This window comes from Equus caballus, chromosome 1 (assembly GCF_041296265.1).
Source record: "Equus caballus isolate H_3958 breed thoroughbred chromosome 1, TB-T2T, whole genome shotgun sequence".
Lineage (NCBI taxonomy): Eukaryota > Metazoa > Chordata > Mammalia > Perissodactyla > Equidae > Equus > Equus caballus.
In genome coordinates this window covers 127,488,660-127,509,294 of record NC_091684.1, presented here as the reverse complement: position 1 = coordinate 127,509,294, position 20,635 = coordinate 127,488,660, and the positions used below count along the sequence as shown (strand labels likewise).

The 20,635-nt window shown below is 36.4% G+C and overlaps 1 protein-coding gene across 33 annotated transcripts in view; it reads left to right on the top strand.

The window, feature by feature from the left end:
* Positions 1-10,644, top strand: part of ZFAND6 (zinc finger AN1-type containing 6) — an 80,939-nt gene extending 70,295 nt beyond the window's left edge. For 17 of the 33 annotated variants that reach the window (XM_023652349.2, XM_023652345.2, XM_070232488.1 and 14 more), the window contains 2 exons: positions 8,235-8,348; positions 9,727-10,644. In XM_023652349.2, the coding sequence (XP_023508117.1) occupies positions 8,235-8,348; positions 9,727-9,875 (263 nt within the window). In that variant the 3' untranslated portion in view covers positions 9,876-10,644. Of the gene's footprint in view, positions 1-5,017; positions 5,063-8,234; positions 8,349-9,726 lie in introns of all 33 variants that reach the window. The other 16 variants (XM_023652342.2, XM_023652335.2, XM_070232394.1 and 13 more) reach the window with 1 other exon arrangement.
* Positions 10,645-20,635: the final 9,991 nt, after the last annotated feature.

Genomic DNA, 20,635 nt, shown 5'->3' with positions numbered 1-20,635 from the left:
TTAATTTTTTAGTTAAAAAGACAAGTTTAAGGAAGAGCAGAAATGAGAGATATTTTTAAAGTAGAAATAGAAAAATTCCCAAGATGTAGTTATCCATTGGACATGGGAAATGAGACAAGGGTGGTGTTAAAACTTTCAATTTTATGACAGTGGCAGTGATATGATTGCTTTAAACAAGGAGACTGAAGAAAGGAATATTGTTAGACAAGATTTTAGATATAGTAAGTTGGAAGTGATCAAATTTCAAAACTAAAAGAGCTCAATTGGAAATCGTAGGTAGATAATAGGTATTTAAATGTTTGATCGGTATTTATGTCTAAGATTTGGACATCCTTGGCACAGGCTGAAAAACGAGAGTTTAAAATCAAGAAGAGCAAGTAGGATAATGAGTCAGCGAAGGGGAAAGGAAGAAGTCATCTAGATCCTGGTTAGTTTTCGGCTACAGATGCCAAGGGAGAATTTCAAGAAGCAAGGGTTGCTTAGCAGTTTTGAGAGATGGCCAAGTAAGGAAGAATGGAAACAGGCTGCTAATCATGAAAATGTTACTTTTGTCTTATGATAGAACAAATTTTAGAATGTTGGTAGTGAAAAACTGTATGCTGCTCAAGGATACAATAGCAGTTATTGTACAAGTGTGACAAAGAGTGAAGATTATAAATTGGTGAACTATCATAATATGAAATGCTTTTATACCATTCGTGGTAAATAAAGAACAACATAGTTTTCTCCACCTAGCCCTGAGTACATTAATGCAAAAGGTGGTCTTGATACCATGTTAGGAAAAGTTGTAGGGGGTTTTAAGAATTTATAGACTCCTTTTGTCATGTGTGATTTCAATGACTTTTAGGTTAAACCAGTATTAACTTTTAAGTATCTTTAAAAACCAGCATTCATAATTTCAGCATAGCAGAATCTTTGAAAAAATCAGGTGCAAGTTTCATCTGACTTTGAGAGCATTAGTTTTCAATATGTAAAATCTCTTAACAGCTTGGTTTTAAAAAATATCTTACTTATACTATTGAATTAATGTCTTTTTTATCATAAACATGCACACAAATATGTGTGTCTATATATATATATACATACACTCATAACTCATAAATGTACTTGTGATTTTCCTGTTTATTAGGAACACACGCAGAGAATTTTTTTTCCGTCTATTTGATAGATGGATGAAAAGAGACAGAGACAAAGTCTTTGACTCAAGTCCTATGGTCGTTTGAGCTGGAACTTGAACCCAGGCACCTGACTGTAGGCCAGTATTCTTTCTACTAGACAGTTGTGGTGCTTCCTGGACTGGGATGTGGATGTATGTGTTCCTATTGCCACATCCAGCCCCTCTCACTTCACAGGGTAGGATCAATTGGTTTGGTGACCTACCCAGATATATGTTTTCTTCCTTTTTACTCTATTTGCATCCCTCAAGGGAAATTTATTTAGATAGGAAGACCACCCCAGATGGAAGAGGGTACCTGAGTAGCAGCTGTGTGCCTAAGCCAGAATTTCCTAACATTTTTTATTGGACTTTTCAGAATAGTGTCGTTGAAGTAGCTTTTTTCTCAGTAGATATCCTGCTTATAGTTAGGATATGTTGCCACCAGGTGGGTGATACTGCTTTCATTTTGTCCTTGTGGCTCCAAAGACGTGGCTCTGAAGAATTTTTATTCTTCATTTTATTCTCATGTTTAATTGGGGATTTAGCATATTACAGCATGTTTCTCATTTAATTATGCTTTTTAATTTAACAAATAGCAGTACCTCACTTACACAGTGTCACTTACGAATGTCAGATTTCCAGTTCACAAAAGCTAGCTTTTAAAAAAAAAAACTTTTAAGTGTTTTGGTCCGCTCTAAACTATCATATTTGATTGCCTTATTGAACAAAATGCTTAACTTCTGTTGACCTCTCTGTCCATCAAAGATTGGAACATAGTAAAAGGAATATGGAATTTGGTTTCAGAGGTTCTGTTTTCATATCTTGACACCCCCTACTACTCTAAGCCTTGTTTTCATTACTTTTAAAGGAGAATAATAACCGTGTCCACCTTATAGGGTATTAGAAGTCAGTACAATAATGGAGGTAAAATGAGCTTTGTAAACTACAAAGGATGTTCTTATTCTTTATAATGCAACAGTGACTTGGGAGTTCTAGGAGGCTTAGGATAAGAGAATCTTGAAGCTTTCCAACAGTAGTATGAAATCACATACTAAGGTGGTAAGCTCTCCATCACTGAAACATTCTGGAAAGCTAGAGTTATTGTCAGGAACAATGTAGAGGGGATTGCTGCCCTGAGTGGCAGAGTGAACTATAATTCTCAGACTCTTTTCAGCTCTGAGGGTTCCTCACTTTATACAGAGTTGAATTGTCAAATCAGTGGTTCAGAACAATCAGAAACAGTCCCTTTGGACTAATTTAGGAAAGCTGTCCAGATTAAAAATTCGAGATTTGTTCTGATTTTAACGAGTGGGTGAGAACAGCCAAAACAGTCTTGACAAGGTAGAACAAAGTTGGAGGAGGACTAACAATTCCCAACTTCAGAACTTGAATACAAGCTACAGTAATCAAGCCAACGTGGTACTAGCATGAAGCTAGTTACACAGATCAAGGAATAGAATTGAGAGTCCAGAAATACACTCCTACTTTTTGCGGGCAGTTGATTTTCAACAAGGGTGCCAAGATCATTCAATAGGGAAAGAATAGTCTTTTCAACAAATGATGCTGGGACTTTTTTTTTTTAGATTGTTACCTTTTTTTGTTTTTAAGTATGCTTTTTTTGGTGAGAAGACATCTGTTGCCAATCTTCTTTTTTTTTCACCCCAAAGCCCCAGTACATAGGAGTTTATCCTAGTTGTAGGTCATTCTAGTTCTTCTATCTGGGATGCCGCCACAGCATGGCTTGATGAGCAGTGTGTAGGGCTGGGCACAGAATCCAAACCAGCAAACCTGTGCCACCAAAGTGTAGCGCATGAACTTAACCACTTGGCCACAGGGCTGGCCCCAATGCTGAAACGTTTAAAGGAATGAATTTGTACCCCTCCCTCATACCATATACAAAAAGCTACCCAGAATACTTCAGACACCTAAATGTAAGAGCTAACACTATAAAACTTTCAAATGATAACAGGTGTAAATCTTCATGACCTTCAATTAGGCAATTAGGCAATTGTTTCTTAGATATGACACCTAAAAAGCACAAGCAGCCAAAGAAAAGATAGATAAATTAAACTACATCAAAATTAAAAACTTACTTTTGCTTCCAAGGACATGATTAAGAGAGTGAAAAGACAACCCACAGAATGGGAAAAAGAATTTATAAATCATATATGTGGTAAGAATATATAAAAAAAAATTACAATTCAACAATAAAAAGACAACCCAATTTTTAAAAGGATAAAAGATTTGAATAGACGTTTCACCAAAGAAGATATATAAATGGCCAAGTGTTGTTAAGGATGTGGAGAAATTTGAACCCTCACACATTGTTGTAGGGAATGCAAAATTGTGCAGCCACTTTGGGAAACACTTTGGCAGTTAAAAAGTTAACTCAGAAAGTTAAACAGATGTAACTATATGACCCAGAAATTCCATTCCGAATTCCCAAGAGATTGAAAATATGTGTCGACACAAAAACTTGTGTAAGACTCTTCATAGCATTATTATTCATAGTTACCAAAATGTGGAAACAACCCCAACGGCCATCAGCAGATCATTAGATAAATAAAGTATGGTATATCCACACAGAGGAATGTTACTCAGCCATATAAAGGCATGAAGTTCTGATACATAGAGCAACATGAATGAACTTTGAAAACATGCTAAATAAAGGAAGCCAGGTACAAAAGGCCACATACTGTATGATTCCGTTTATATGAAAGATAGGCATAGTGAAGAGGGCTTTTTTGCTGGCGAAAAAATTGTGAGAGCAAAAGCATACAGGTAGGAAAAGATGAAATTTGGGAAATAGAACAACAGCTGCTGCGGTGGCTAGTTCTGGCAAGTATATGTTGGAACTAAAGCTGGAAAGGTGATTTAGAACCAGATCATAGGAAATCCCTAAGGTATTTGTTTCTATCAGTGGTCAAGGTAGCGAGCCATTTTGAAGATTGGCTCCTTTTTGTTTGTTTGGTTTTTAAGATGACACAAAGTTGTTTTTTGAGAAGATTAAGAGTTTCTTGCCCCCCAGATAGCTGCTAATAAAAACTGATCTCACTGCAGAGCTACCCTGTCCAGGATGGTGGCCACTAGCCTCGTATAGCTGCTGAGCACTTGAAATGTGGCTAGTCCAAAGTTAGATATTTAGTACATGTTTATTTGCTAGTTACACTGTAAGTGTAACATATACACTGGGTTTTGAAGACTTATTACCAAAGAAAATGTGAAGTATTTCAGAAATATTTTTCATATTGATTACATTTTATATGGTAATATATTTTTATCTATTTTTACTTTTTAACATGGCTGCTAAAAAATATAAAATTAAATATATGACTCTCATTATATTTCTTTTGGACCCTGCTACTATACAGGCTTATTTTTCTCTTGAAGTTTTAAGTTTTTCTCATTTTGTAAAGAATTTTTGAACTAGGGATAATTTAAAGATCAGTTGGTCCAACTTCTTGTTTTGCATATAAGAAAATTAGGTCCAGAGAAAGGAAATGAATTTTATCGCAATGGATCATTGTAAAAGTGTACACTCATTCAATAAGTAACTGTTGAACAGCTGTTCTGTGTCAGCACTGGGAGTACAATGGTGAGCAGAAATAGTCCCCTCAAAATGCTTAGTCTAATCCTTGAATGAGGAGACTTGTCATGACTCTGAGGAAGGTATACATGACAGAGATATTGTATCTACTGTAAGGTAATGTTTGGGGGTTACCTATAAATGTCATGTTATGTTCAGTTTTATTTTTTACCATGTGTATGACTATGCCTCCAAACCAAGATAGTGCTAAATAGTTTTGTGTACTCATTGTTATATTTGTGTACTTTTTTCTTTCTTTCTTTCTTTTTTTACAGGACCCAGAGCAGAGGGCCTTGTTCCTCTTGAATGTGATCCTCCATGTGGGTAGTTAAACTAATTTTACCTGCCTGGTGTTGTTTGAAGTATCTTAAAAGTAGTGGCCAACAGACTTTGTCTAGTTGGGATTCCCATTAAAAATTAAGTTAGCAAGTGCTATACAGTTTATTTCACAGCTTTTATGCCATTGCTTTGGCCTCCCAAATAGACCTTTAGGACCAGTGGATGCAACATAGGCAGCCGCCTGTTCTTAATCATTAACAAGCAGGTGATCTGTTTCCAATTCTCCTTTCAGAATGTGAAAAGCTGCCTAGTTCTGAGGAAACTGTCCATATTTTGGCTTCAAGTTCAATAAGATTATGATCTTTTGGCCTTTAATCCAATGTACGGCCCTTATAAAAGATTTAATTGTTTCCTTTTACATAACTTAGAGTTTGATAAATCATGCTTTGGTCTTAAATCTCATATATAAACAGGAAAGTGGGGTAATTTCTGGGTATCATAGACTTTTACAGAGTACTATGTCATCTTGCCCATGAATTCATTTGGTGAATGTTTAAATTCAGGCTGACAGCCACTAGTTTAAGGTAAGCTGAGGTTACCTTGGTCTAATGGGGATATAGTGGACATTGATCAGCCTCAAATTTGAGCCCTAGCTTAAAAAAAGCATTTACATTGCCAATGTTTAACTGATCCCTAAGTTTAAAGGTTGTGCATTTGCCTTAGTTAAAAAGAAACCTTTTCCCTTGGGCGGATCTCTGGGGTTCATACTGTGAAATGTCTTTGTTGAGGTATGCAGTAGCATTTCTATGCATAGCAGATAAATGTATTTCCACGCTTCTCCATTTCCAGATACCATTCAAAGTTTGTGTCTCAGTGGTTACAGCCAGTTTCGTTAAAATTGTAATCTTGTGGTAGCGTTGTTACTGCCATTAAAGCATTATTTATATTTGCTTATTTGAATATCAGACTCTCTTGGGAAAACAGGTTAGACATTATGGCTTATAGATTTCAAAGACAATAAATATAGTAGCTTTCCTGATTTCAGGTTAAACTATTTTTGAGCTCTTTACACAAAGCTAAACCTTATCTGATACTGTTCTAGGGGCTGGGGATAAAAAGCAATAAACAAGACATTCAGCCCCTGCCTCATGGAGCTTACATTCTAGAGATATTTATTAAAAATAAAAGGTTTTACGTGTCCATATTCTGTTTCAAAAATAAAATGTTTATATTAGTAGAACTGTCTCCCATCTAGCTTCAGAATGTTTAGGTGCAGTAATCATGTTGTAGGGTTCTTCATTCTTGCATATTTACTTGTTAGTTTGTGGAATTTTTCCTTTTGTCATGTTTTTTTAAAATATGAGATAACATGTTAACATAAGCAGCTTAGAATCCATTATACCAAATGTTTGAGCATCTGCTATGTGTAGTTCACTATGATAGGTGCTGGAGATTCAAAAAGGGAATAAGATACCATCCCTCTCCTCAACGGGCTTACAGTGTAGTTGGGGAAACAGGGCACATAAATACAAAAGGTAAGTAATTCAGTAATTCAATTCAACAGATCTTTATTGAGTGCCTGCTGTGTGATAGGAGGCACTGGGTTAGGCACTGGTAACAGGGATGAAAAGGACAGGTTCTTGTCCTGAAAGAGTTCACGTAAAGCTAAGTCAAGTCAAATAGGCAATTAATAATAGTGTGGAAAGTGCAATTGGGGCACATAGTAGGGTTTCCTATTCTGAGTTGTGGGGAAGGGAATGGAGTAAGTGTTGTTGATATAAGCGTAAACAAGAAAGACAATTGGACTTAGCCAGATAAAGAGAGGGACAAGAAGGCATGGAAAAAGTGTTCCACATAGAAAGGACAACTTTTCAAAAGCCCAGAGGGAAGAGAGAATTTGGTATGTTCAGGAATACTACAGATACTTCAGTACAACTGAAGCATGGAGTATTATTGAGGAATGGTGAGAGACAAGGCTAGAGAAAGAAGGATAAGAAAAATCATGAAGCACCGCTGGACTTCATCCTGGGGGGTAGTGGGAAGTCATCAAAGAACTTCAAACGTTGGGGGGCACATCATTAGATTTTCACTTAAGGCAGATGATTAGATGCAATATCTGAAGCATGGATTGAAAAGGGGGCTCTTGTGAAGTGCCCAGTATTTGGTAGAGACTTTTAAGGGAGTTAATGGTAATTAGAATGAAAAGCTGCAGAGACAGGAGTTTCCTGGAGAAAGGGATACTTGAGCTTAATCATAAAAAAAAGAAAAAGAGGACCTAGATGAAATGAAGGAGAGAAAGGAAGCCCTTTTGAATTGGTAACAGTCTGAGCAGAGGTGCCTAGTATAGCCCCGTAGATTGGTTGAGCAGTAGATTCCTGAAGGACTGGTTGGTGACAAAATATCAACTTGATCTGTGGCAGGCCACTGACTGTTTTTAGAGCAAGATGTCATGTCTGCTAGGTCATGTTTATGGACTCTACTCTGGTGATAGAATTCAGGAAGGCCAGGGTAGTTAGTGACGGGAGGGAGGGGGTCACATTATTTAGGATGTACGGGCAGTAATTTGACTTGAATCTTGTTGCAGCTGGCCTTGATTTCACTACATTAATGCAATTTATTATCTAATTATAACATTTTAATAAATTTATCTTATTCCTAGCATTTTAAAGGTATTATTTGAAACATTCTGAGAATTTTAAACATACTTAGTATTCCACTGAATCTTGGTTTCAGCCTTTTTTTCCTTGTTCTCTGAGAAATCTACATAGCTCTGACCCCAGCAATATTTAGAAGTTTACACATGGCCATTTTCTTATACGTTCTCTTAGAATACCCAAGTTGTGTCTGTGTGTGTGTCTGTGTGTGTGTGTGCATGCGCGCACATGCACGCGCACGTGCCTTTTATTGGTCAAATACATAATTTTTAGAAAAATTAGAAAATACAGCACTTTCTAGAGCTACTGTTAGCACGTCAATGTATTTTTCTAGATCTGCATGTGTGTATGTATACATACATATATACGTACATACATTTAACAAAAAGGGGGTAATATTGTATAAACTACTTTGTAACTTAATGTGAGCATCTTTCCATGCTAATAGATAAAGTCCTCGGTTATTCTCTGAATAACAGATCAGTGGAGGTCAGGGGACAACCACCACCAAATATCAAATCTTACTGAATAAGTTTTACCACCTTCCTATTTCTGTCAGCTTCAGTATCAGATACAGCACAGCAGCCATCTGAAGAGCAAAGCAAGTCTCTTGATAAACCAAAACAGAAAAAGAATCGCTGTTTCATGTGCAGGAAGAAAGTGGGACTTACTGGTAAGGGCCTAAATCAAATGGTTTAAAATTGATTGTTTTAAAATAACTCATGGCTTACTGTTACTGGCTTCAATTAAGATTGTTTCTGTTCCCATGATAGTTAATACTGGGTATGCATCAGTTTCTGAATTTTCCTGAAGAAATAAAAGTAGCTTTAATTGTATACCTAAAAGTTAAATGAATAGCTTTTCTTTTAAAAATTCATTTCAGCTGAGTTTGAGAATATTAGACAAATAAGGTCAGTGTGCCAGGTGCTGTGAAAGAGCAAAGATGTGGCTCTTGCCTTCAAAGAGCCAGAAAATGTGCATGAGAGAGAATATTTAAGTACTTGGTGAGCTGTGAGATACTTTGTGTAAAATGGCTAATCATAGGTTGTTGCGAGGATTCAGTGAGTTAATACATGTAAGGTGATTAGCCTCGTGCTGCCTCACAATAAGTAATGAGTATACGTTGACTAATGTAACAGAGCTCTTAGATGGTATTGTTATTAAGAGAGGGAGAAAAAAATGTTCAAAATACTACTTGGGTATTTAGTAAAGAAAGTACGTTGAGTGCAGTCAGATAGATTGCTTTGGGAATTCAGGGACAGGAGAATTAATTTATATAAGAGAAGTGTGGAGTAGAGGTCTTTAAAGGAATGTATGAAGGCAGAATGTTTCAGCTGAGTCTTGAAGGATAGGGAGGATTTATAACTCTGCATTTCAGGCAGAAAGAATAGCTTGAATGAAAACTCAGAAAGGAAAGAATAAGGCATATTCAGGGAGCATAAATGGGGAATGTAGCTGTAACTCAGCTGAAGCTGAGTTCAGAGAGGTTAAGTAATTTGCCTGTTAGTAAGGAGATTCATGCTTTAGGCAACCTAACTCTAGATCCCATGCACTTAATCACTCAGCCAAAGTATAGTCCGCATCTCCAGTGGAGGTTACCTAAGGAAAGTAATACGGATACTGTGTTGTGTGTTAACAGTTCTGTCAGAAATTTCATTTCGTCTTTCTTAATTAAATTTTAAGATTGCGTTCTAAGCATATGCTTATTTTCCTATTGTAGTATTTGTATTCGAGAAATGTTTTCACATTTTCAATTTAGCAATCCAGTTTTTTATAGGAAGTAATTGTGGCCGTGTCACAGGTGGAAAAACTTGAGCTCAGAGAAGTGGGTATGCCTTGCTGGGGTACAAACCTATATTTGTATATAGGAACAAGAAATGGAGCTATCAGGTAGTGAATTTTGAGAACGTTACTAGGTCATGAAACTGCTTGTTTAGAGTGATTCTTAGATTGCTGCCCTAAATACGTGATCTTTTTCCCATTAATTATGCTGAGGAGCTTAATACTTAGACCTTCCATCAACTCACGTATGTGTGTTAATCCATTTTCAGGCTTTGAATGCCGGTGTGGAAATGTTTACTGTGGTGTGCACCGTTACTCAGATGTACACAATTGCTCTTACAATTACAAAGCTGATGCTGCTGAGAAAATCAGAAAAGAAAATCCAGTAGTTGTTGGTGAAAAGATCCAGAAGATTTGAACTCCTGCTGGAATACAAAATCCTTTGACCATCTGCAAACTAAAAATTGACTTGAGGTTTTTTTTTCCTAGTCGTTGGGAATGTAGAGCAATGTATCTTGCATAGAACTTTTAATCATGCATGTCATCAGAAGAATAGATTTTTGTTTTTGTTTTGAAAATGACTCTGAACATTTATTTCCATTGCAGTTTCTGTGGCCGAAAAGACTTAAGTAAACTTTACGAGTATTATCCTTTAAGATCATTTTAATTTTAGTTGAGTGCAGAGGGCTTTTATAACAAATATGGAGAAATTTTGGAGGGTTGTGATTTTCCCAGTATTAAACATGCATGCGTTGATCTTGCAGTTTATTTTCTCATTGTGTATGTATATATAGCTTTTTCTCTGCAGCATGATTTCTCTTTCGATAGTGCCCTTGAGGGCACAACTAGTTATCAGTAACTGAATGTATCTTAATCATCATGGCTGCTTCTGTTTTTTCATTAACAAAGGTTATACATATGTTAGCGTATAGTTTCTTTGTACCCACTATTTATGTCTGAATCATTTGTCACAAGGGAGTGTGTGCTGATGAGATTCTAAGTTTGTGTGTTTTTAAATTTTTTTGAGCAAGGGAAAGGAAAAGCTGTATGCGTTTCATTGCTGACTGCAGGTTTCTTTCACATTACGTTCATCAGTCTGTATATACAATATGAAGAATGATCTGAAGTAATTGTGCTGTATTTATGTTTATCCACCAGTCTTTGATTAAATAAAAAGGAAAACCGTAGCATTCCCTTGTGTTACTTTTTCTATATATTCTTTCTGGTAGTTCATTTTGATTTTTGGTCCTTTGGTTTTCTACTTTATTAATTTTGTAAGAGTACTACTGTCATTCATCTTGTATCTATTTATGACTAATCTTTTGATGATAAATTGTATTCTTACATTCCTGTAAATTGAAGATATCAGCGTTTCTTTAAAGCCAGGAACTTCTTTCTATCACTTGGATGTCGTATTTTCTTGCCTGATTTTCTGTTCTGCACTCTCTCATTGAATTAGCATCTAGTAAAAGCTTCTTTTTCTGGTAAGATTAGAGAAACTGAAAGAGCATAATTCAAACATGGCAATTAGAAAATTCTGGAGTAGGAAGACCCTCAAGATCATTTGTCCTGTGGTTTTCAAACTTATTTGCCAGCAACCATTTTTTTCAACATGAAATATGTAAAACAGATGAAAGCAGTATTTTACAAAATAAATTTATAGGTTTAAATTTGTTGTTTTTTTAAAAAATTTTTTTCCTTTTCCTCCCCAAAGCCCCCCAGTACATAGTGGTATGTTCTTAGTTATTGGTCCTTCTAGTTGTGGCGTGTGGGACGCCGCCTCAACATGGCCTGATGAGCGGTGCCACGTCCGCACCCAGGATTTGAACCGGTGAAACCCTGGGCCGCTGAAGTGGAGCGCATGAACTTAACCACTTGGCCATGGGGCCAGCTCCCTAAATTTGTTTACTTACTACTCTACTTGTGTGTTCTATCTTAGTATGTAATGATGGCTTAGGATTAAAGTCTGTAAATGTAATTTGTCGCATTAACAGATTAAAATAAGAGAAGACTGTATAACAATCTCAATAGATTCAGTTAACGTATATAATAGAGTTTAACATCCATTTATGATAAAAACTGTTGATAAATTAGTGCTAGAAAGGAGTTTCCTTAAGCTGATAGTTTCTATGTAAAACCAACCAAACAAAAAAGCAAGCACGTTCCAAAAAGAAAAGAACTCATTCCCTTTTAAAAGGGCTACCTGCTATCACTACTTACATTCAAAATTGTGTTGGAGATCCTAGATAATAGAGTAAGTCAAAACAAAGTCATAAGAAGTAGAAAGGAGGAAACACTATTTGTACATTACATGTTTGTTTTTGTAGAAAACCCAAATCTATAGAGAAAGTACTAGAAATACAAAGTTTAGTTAGGTAGCTAGATACAACATTGATTTTCAGAAGCCAGTTGCATTTCATTACAGCAGTCATAACTAAAAAACCCAAAAACACCATTTAGAATAGTATCAATACCAGGTACTTAGAAAATTAACAATATATGTCAAAGACCTCTTTAGGAAAACTCTAAAGCATTATTTCGGCATAATAACTAAGACCAAAATAAATAGACATGTTCATGCTAGAAAGACAATTATCATAAAGATGTTATTTATAGACCGATAGATTCAAAGCTGGTCCACTCAAAATCCCACCAGGTTTTCTAATGGAGCTTGTTAAGGCAGTTCTAAAGTAAAAAGTAAAAGAAAGCGAAGGGCTAGGACATTTCAGAAAATTAAGAGCAGGGATGTGGGCACTTGTCACATGTTAGGACTCACTATGAAGCAATGTTAATTAAAATAGCATGATATTTGCTAAGGGATGTACAGATTTCCCAATGGAATAGACTAGATTACCCGGAAGAACCATGCATGGACTGAACTCTGGTATAAGAGAGACGTGGCACACCACACTGGGGAAAGGAGTCTGTCTGTCTGGTAATTAGAGCTAGAACAATTGGTTATCTGTATGGGAAAAGGTGAAAATTGATCCCTATCTCACACCAGACATAAGAAAAGAAAGAAATGTCTTAAATGTAAAAGACTAAATTTTAAAACTCAGGAAAAAAAAAAAGTAAAGGTGACTGCTGCTTAGACCTTGGGATAGAGAAGGACTACTTAAGACACAAGGCCTTAACTGAAAGTGGTGTTGATGAGTTTGTCTACTAAAATGAGGTGCTCTATTCAACAACACATACTGCAAGATACCTTTCTTCAAAGAAAGTGAAAAGATGAGTCACAAACTGGGAGAAGTTACAATGCAAATCAAGAACACAATGAGATACCATTTTATACTTTAAAATTTAAAAGTTTAAAAGTTTGGTAATGTCTAGTGTTGGGATCCACATAATCTCTTATAGGTTGCTGGTGTTAACCAAAAGTGGTTCAATCCCTTGGAAGGTTTGGCCTTAGTTTTTAAAGTTGGACTTTCACATATACCATAATCCAGAAATTTCACTCCTAAGTGTATACCCAAGAAAAACTTGCACATAGATAACAAGAGACCTGTATAAGAATTTTCATAGCACTATTTACAAAAGCAAAGACCCAGAAACAACCTAAGTCCCCAGTGAAGAATAGTTAAATAAAATGTGATAGATTCTTACAGTGGACTATTATATGGTAATCAAAACTGATGATCCCTGTGACACAACAAAATAGAAGTATAGTAAGCAAAAAACATCTCAAAATATGTAACATGCTCACCTATAAAAAATTTAATAAAATACGCTTTTTTTTGCAAGTCGTATAGATGTATTTTATATGAAGAGGAAGCAGAGTAGTGATGAAGAGAAAATTCAGGATGATACCCTTAAATGAGAAGAGGCATGGGATGTGGTACCATATGGTCAAGGCCTCAACATTTTTGAGAGTAAGTAGGTTCTGATTGTAGGTTCGGAATGCTTATATTAGACATAGCTAATATCAGGCCATATGTGAACCAGTGTTGAGGGTGTCATAAACCGAGGATTATGATTAATCCAGTTTTCTGTACCTGAAGTCCAAAGTGTTGAAAAAGTTAGTTATAAAGCAATTTTGATGACTGCATTTTGAAATTGGAGGTTATGCATGAAATGGCTGTGGAATTGGCCTCACCATTCAATTTCTAATTATTTTTTTTAAAACTGTCAGAAAAATCCATTCACACAGAGCATTTCAGCTTTACTGTACACCTAAATACTAATACCATAAATCACAAATTATCTTGTTCTTTGGTCTTCATGCGCTAATTTGAGATTTCTATGTTCAAGTCTAGCAAAGTGTTCTTTCCCTTAATTTTCCTGGACTGCTAACTTTCTGCAGTGCAGTCTTGAAATTATTCCTTTAAGCACATATCTCAGAAGATGTTTTTCCCAATGTGAAGACAATTTATACTAAACTGATGATGGCTAGACTTCCCCTTTTCTCATAGAGTTTCTAGAACATCTAAATAGACATTCTTGGGAATTTAGGAAAGAACTTACGTAGTTTGTTAATATCTTTTCAAAGACTGGCCTCCTGCCCTTGTGTTTCTCCTTTTTTTATTAACAGCATCAAGAGTAATTCAGAGAGCCGGTAGAATGGAAAGTCAGGAATGTAGAGATAAGAGATGGATAGACTCTAACCAACAAAAGACCTTAGCAACATGTGGAAACCTTTATAGAGGGTAGCCTCTTGGAGTCCCCAAAGGCCACTGACATACTTTTAATATTGAAAAGTGGCTCTCTGAGAAAGGAAAAGGGCCACTATCTGCTGATCCCATGGGCATTAAAAGAATAAAGGAATATTGTGAACAACTCTGCCTACAAATTTGATAACTAAGATGAAATTGATTTTTTGAAAGGTACAATCTACCAAAACTCAAGGAAAAATAGATTATCTAATAGATAGGCCTGTATCTATTAAAGAAATTTAATCAATAATTGGTTGCCTTACAGGGCCTGGCCCGGTGGTGTAGGGATTAAGTTCACATGCTCTGCTTTGGCTGCCCAGGGTTCACCAGTTCAGATCCTGGGTGTGGACATGGCACCGCTTATCGAGCCATGCTGTGGCAGGTGTCCCACATATAAAATAGAGGAAGATGGGCACGGATGTTCACTCAGGGCCAATCTTCCTCAGCAAAAAGAGGAAGATTGGTGGTGGATGTTAGCTCAGGGCTAATCTTCCTCAAAAAATAATAATGATTGCCTTACAAAAAAGAAAGCACCAGGCCCAGATGGTTTCACTGTGAATTCTACCAAACATTTAAGGAGCAAATTATACCAATTCTCTACAATTTCTTCCAGAAAGTAAGAACAGAGGGAATATTTCCTAATCCATTCTGTGAGGCCAGCATTATCCTAATACCAAAACCAGACAAAGATATTATAAGAAATCTACTAACATCTATTATGAACATAGTTGCAAAAATCCTCAACAAAATATTAGCAAATTGAATACAACAATATTAATTATACATCACAACCATGTGGGATTTATTCCAAGTAAGCGAGGCTGGTTCAACATTTGAAAATCTCAACTAATGTAATCACACCAATAGGCTAACAAAGAAAAATATCATATTGATAGATGTGGAAAAAGCATTTGACAAAATCCAACACCCATGCGTGATGAAAACTCTCAAAACTAGGAATACAGAGAAGCTTTCTCAACTAACTAAAGAACATATACAAAAAAAGCCTAGTTAACATCATATTTAATGATGAGAAACTATTTTCTCCCTAATACTAGGAACAAAGATGTCCTTTCTCACCACCACTGCTATTCCACATTGTACTGGAATTCATAGTTCATGCAGTGAGACAAGAAGGTATACAAATTGGGAAGAAAAATAACTTCACAGATGACATGATTGTCCATGTAGAAAATCCCAAAGAATCAACATAAAAAACCCTGGAACTACTAAGTGTATATAGCAAGATTGCAGGATACAAGGTTAATATACAAAAGCCAATTAATTTTGTAATCACCAGCAATGAAAAATCTGAATTTGAAATTAACACACCATTTACATTAGCACCAACAAAAATGTGAAATAAGTATAAATCTAAAAAAAGACCTATGTGAGGAAGACTACAATAGTAATGGAAGAAATCAAAGAACATTTAAAGAAGTGGAGAGCTATTCCATGTTGATTGTTGGAAGACAATATTATCAGTTCTTCCCACCTTGATCTATAAATTCAACAAAATTCCAATCAAAATCTTAGCAAGTTGTGGATATTGACAAAAATTTCAAAAGTTTATATGGAAAGGTAGAAGGTCGAGAATAGCCAACGCAATATTGAAGAAGAGCAAAGTCATAGGGTTGACACTACCTGACTTCAAGACTTACTATAAAGCTACAGTAATCAAGACTCTCGTATTTGCGGAAGAATAGACAGATTAATGGAATGTAACAGAGAGCGCAGAAACAGACCCACACATATCCAGTCAACTGACCTTTGACAAAGGAGCAAATGCCATTCATGGAGAGAAGAGTCTTTTTTCAACCAATGGTACTGGACCAACTGGACATTCACATGCAGAAAAATGAATCTAGACAAAGACCTTGAACTTTTCACCAAAATTAAAAAATGGATCAAAGACCTAAATATAAATCACAAAACTATAAAACTATAGTTAAAACTATAAAATAAGACAAAGTCTAAGTGACTTCAGGTTTGGTGATGACTTTAGGTAAAACACCAAAATCACAACTTATGAAAGGAAAAATTGTAAGTTGGACTTGATTAATGTTAAAAATTGCCCTGCAAAAGACACTGTTAAGAGAATGAAAAGACAAGCCACAGATTGGGAGAAAATATTAGCAAAACATATCTGATAAAGAACTTTATCAAAATACACAATTAATTCTTAAAACTTAACCATAGGAACACAATCCAATTTAAAAATGGGCAAAAGACCTGAATGACAGACACCTCATCAAAGAGGATATACAGGTGGCAAATAAGCAAATGAGAAGATGCTCAACATCATATGTCATTGGGGAATTGCAAATTCAAACAACAATGAGATACTTCTGCATACCTATTAGAATAGCTAAAATCCAAAATACTGATGACAACAACAAATGCTGCTGAGGAGGTGAAGCAACAAGAACTCTCATTCATTGGTGGTGGCAATGCAACACGGTACAGCCACTTTGGAAGACAGTTTGGCAGTTTCTTAAAAGCTAAACATAATTTTACCCTACGACCCAGCCATTGCATCCTAGGTATTTGTCCAAATGAGTTAAAAACTAGGTCCACACAAAAACCTGCAGACAAATGTTTTTAGCAGCTTTATTCATAATTGCCAAAAACTGGAAGCAACCAAGATGTCCTTCAGTATGTGAATGGATAAATGAACTACAGTACATCTATATAATGGAACACTGTTCAGTGATGAAAAGAAATGAGCTCAGGCCAATATCACTGATGAACATAGATGCAAAAATCCTCAACAAAATTCTGGCAAACCGGCTACAGCAAAACATCAAAAAGATTATACACCATGATCAAGTGGGATTTATACCAGGGACACGGATGGTTCAACATCCGCAAGTCAATCAACGTGATACACTTCATTAACAAAATGAGAAACAAAAACCACATGATCATCTCAATAGATGCAGAGAAAGCATTCGACAAGATCCAACAGCCATTTATGATAAAAACCCTCAATAAAATGGATATAGAAGGAAAGTACCTCAACATAATACAGGCCATATATGACAAACCCACAGCCAACATCATACTCAACGGACAAAAACTGAAAGCCATCCCTCTGAGAACAGGAACAAGACAAGGGTGCCCACTTTCACCACTCCTCCTCAACATAGTACTGGAGGTGTTTGCCAGAGCAATTCAGCAGGAAAAAGAAAGAAAAGGAATCCAAATAGGCAATGAAGAAGTGAAACTCTCACTGTTTGCAGACGAAATGATCTTATATATAGAAAACCCCAAAGAATCCATAGGAAAACTATTAGAAACAATCAACAGCTACAGCAAAGTTACAGGGTATAAAATCAACACACATAAATCAGTAGCATTTCTATACGCTAACAGTGAACTAACAGAAAAAGAACTCAAGAACTCAATCCCATTCACAATCGCAACGAAAAGAATAAAATACCTTGGGATAAATTTAACCAAGGAAGTGAAAGATCTATACAATGAAAACTACAAGACTTTCTTGAAAGAAATTGATGATGACATAAAGAGATGGAAAGACATTCCATGTACATGGATTGGAAGAATAAACATAGTTAAAATGTCCATACTACCTAAAGCAATCTACAGATTCAACGCTATCCCAATCAGAATCCCAATGACATTCTTTACAGAAATTGAACAAAGAATCCTAAAATTCATATGGGGCAACAAAAGACCCCAAATTGCTAAAGCAATCCTGAGAAAGAAGAACAAAACCAGAGGCATCACAATCCCTGACTTCAAAGCATACTACAAAGCTACGGTAGTCAAAACAGCATGGTACTGGTACAAAAACAGGTGCACAGATCAATGGAACAGAATTGAAAGCCCAGAAATAAAACCACACCTCTATGGACAGCTAATCTTTGACAAAGGAGCTGACGGCCTACAATGGAGAAAAGAAAGTCTCTTCAACAAATGGTGCTAGGAAAACTGGACAGCTACATGTAAAAGAATGAAAATTGACCATTCTTTTTCACCATTCACAAAAATAAACTCAAAATGGATCAAAGACCTAAAGATTAGGCCTGAAACAATAAGTTCTAGAAGAGAATATAGGCAGTACACTCTTTGGCATCAGTTTCAAAAGAATCTTTTCGGACACCATAACTCCTCAGATGAGGGAACCAATAGAAAGAATAAACAAATGGGACTTCATCAGACTAAAGAGCTTCTTCAAGGCAAGGGAAAACAGGATTGAAACAAAAAAACAGCCCACTAATTGGGAAAAAATATTTACAAGCTCCTTATCCGACAAAGGGTTAATCTCCATAATATACAAAGAACTCACACAACTCAACAATAAAAAATCAAACAACCCAATTACAAAATGGGCAGGGGACATGAACAGACATTTCTCCAAAGAAGATATAAGGATGGCCAATAGACACATGAAAAGATGCTCATCATCACTAATCATCAGGGAAATGCAAATCAAAACTACACTAAGATATCACCTTCCACCCATTAGATTGGCAAAAATATCCAAAACCAAGAGTGACAAATGTTGGAGAGGTTGTGGAGAAAAAGGAACCCTCATACACTGTTGGTGGGACTGCAAACTGGTGCAGCCACTATGGAAAACAGTATGGAGATTTCTCAAAAAGTTAAAAATAGAAATACCTTATGACCCAGCCATCCCATTACTGGGCATCTATCCTAAGAACCTGAAATCAGCAATTCCAAGAGTCCCATGCACCCCTATGTTCATCGCAGCGTTATTTACAATAGCCAAGACATGGAACCAACCTAAGTGCCCAGCAACTGATGATTGGATAAAGAAGATATAGTATATATACACAATGGAATACTACTCAGCCATAAAAAGGACAAAATTATCCCATTCACAACAACATGGATGGAACTTGAGGGTATTGTGTTAAACGAAATAAGCCAGACAAAGAAAGACGAACTCTGTATGACTCCACTGTTAGGTGGAAGTTAACATATTGACAAGGAGAACTGATCGGTTGTTACCAGGGGAAAGGTGGGGGGTGGGGGGAGGGCACAAAGGGTGAAGTGGTGTACCCACAACATGACTAACAGTAATGTACAACTGAAATTTCACAAGATTGTAAACTATCATCATCTTAATAAAAAAAATGAGCTATCAAGGCACAAAAATACATGGAGGAACCTTAAATGTATATTGCTAAATGAAAGAAGCCAGTGTTAAAAGGCTGGCAACTATATGACATTCTGGAAAAGGCAAAACTATAGAGACAGTAAAAAGAGTGGTGGCTATGGGTTCAGGTGGAGGAAGGGAGGAATGAATAGGTGAAGCACCGGGGAATTTTAGGGCAGTGAAACTAAGTCTATATGATACTGTAATGGTGGATACATGACATTATGCGTGTGTCAAAACACAGAACTGTACAACACAAAGCAGAAGCCTAATGTAAACCATGGCCTTTACTTAGGAATAAGGTATCAATACTGGTTCATCAATTGTAACAAATCTACCATACAAGTCCAAGATGTTGATAATAGAAGAAACTGTTGGACTAGGGGGTATATGGGAACTCTGTATTTTCTGCATAATTTTTCTTTAAACCTAAAACTGCTCTAAAAAACTGTCTTAGTTAAACAAAAACACAAAGTGGCTCTCCTCTGATGGTAGGATCAGACAACTCTGTAGAAACCCCTGCAGAAGATAGATATGTTTGGACTGGTTCTTCTGGCTCTCTGGTTTGGTCTACTTTTAGGTAACACAGCAAATCTTTCACTTAAAAAAAAGAAAAAAGTCATGTTAAATTTCAGGGCCATAGGACACCACTACAGACAGCAGAGTATATAGCTGTGCTGTCTAGTGTAGTAACCACTAGCCATATGTGGCTTTCTAAATTTAAAGCAGTTAATAGTAAATAAAATGAAGACTTTGATTCTTCATTCACTAGTGACATTTCAAATGCTCTAGTGGCTCCAGATTGGATAGCACAGATAGAGAACATCTTGATCATTGCAGAACATTCTATTAGACAGCGATGGTCTAACCCAGTGCATTGTGTCCAGGGTAGCTGTGCTGATTTCCCTGAACATACCAGCAGGAGCCCCTGCAGCACCAACAAATTTGGTGCTGCAGAGGCTCAAAGAACAGATTGGGCCACTCCCCTCAAGAGGGAGTGCACGCATGGTAAACCCTGAAGATTCAGGACTACCCTGGTCTGTCCAGCACAGGGGGATGGGGTCGGGGGATTTGGAATAATAAGCAGGGAAGGCAGATTGCAGACTAGGAGTAGAGCTTTTGGTCTGGAATGCTTAGGTGAGAGATAAGCAGGCCTAACCTTGGTGCTATATTCCTGGAGTATCTTAGGAAGGAGCAGAGATGTATTTTAGTGTGCAGTTACTGTTGACAGAGAAAAGCACTGAGAATTATCCATTTAACTACACCAAACAGGTGAAATATATAAATATAAACATGTTAAGTGTCATAATTTCTCTGCATTTCTGGGTACAGGGTAGGACCCGCAGCTCTAGCTCAAAAAGGCCCTGAAAATTCAGATGGTAA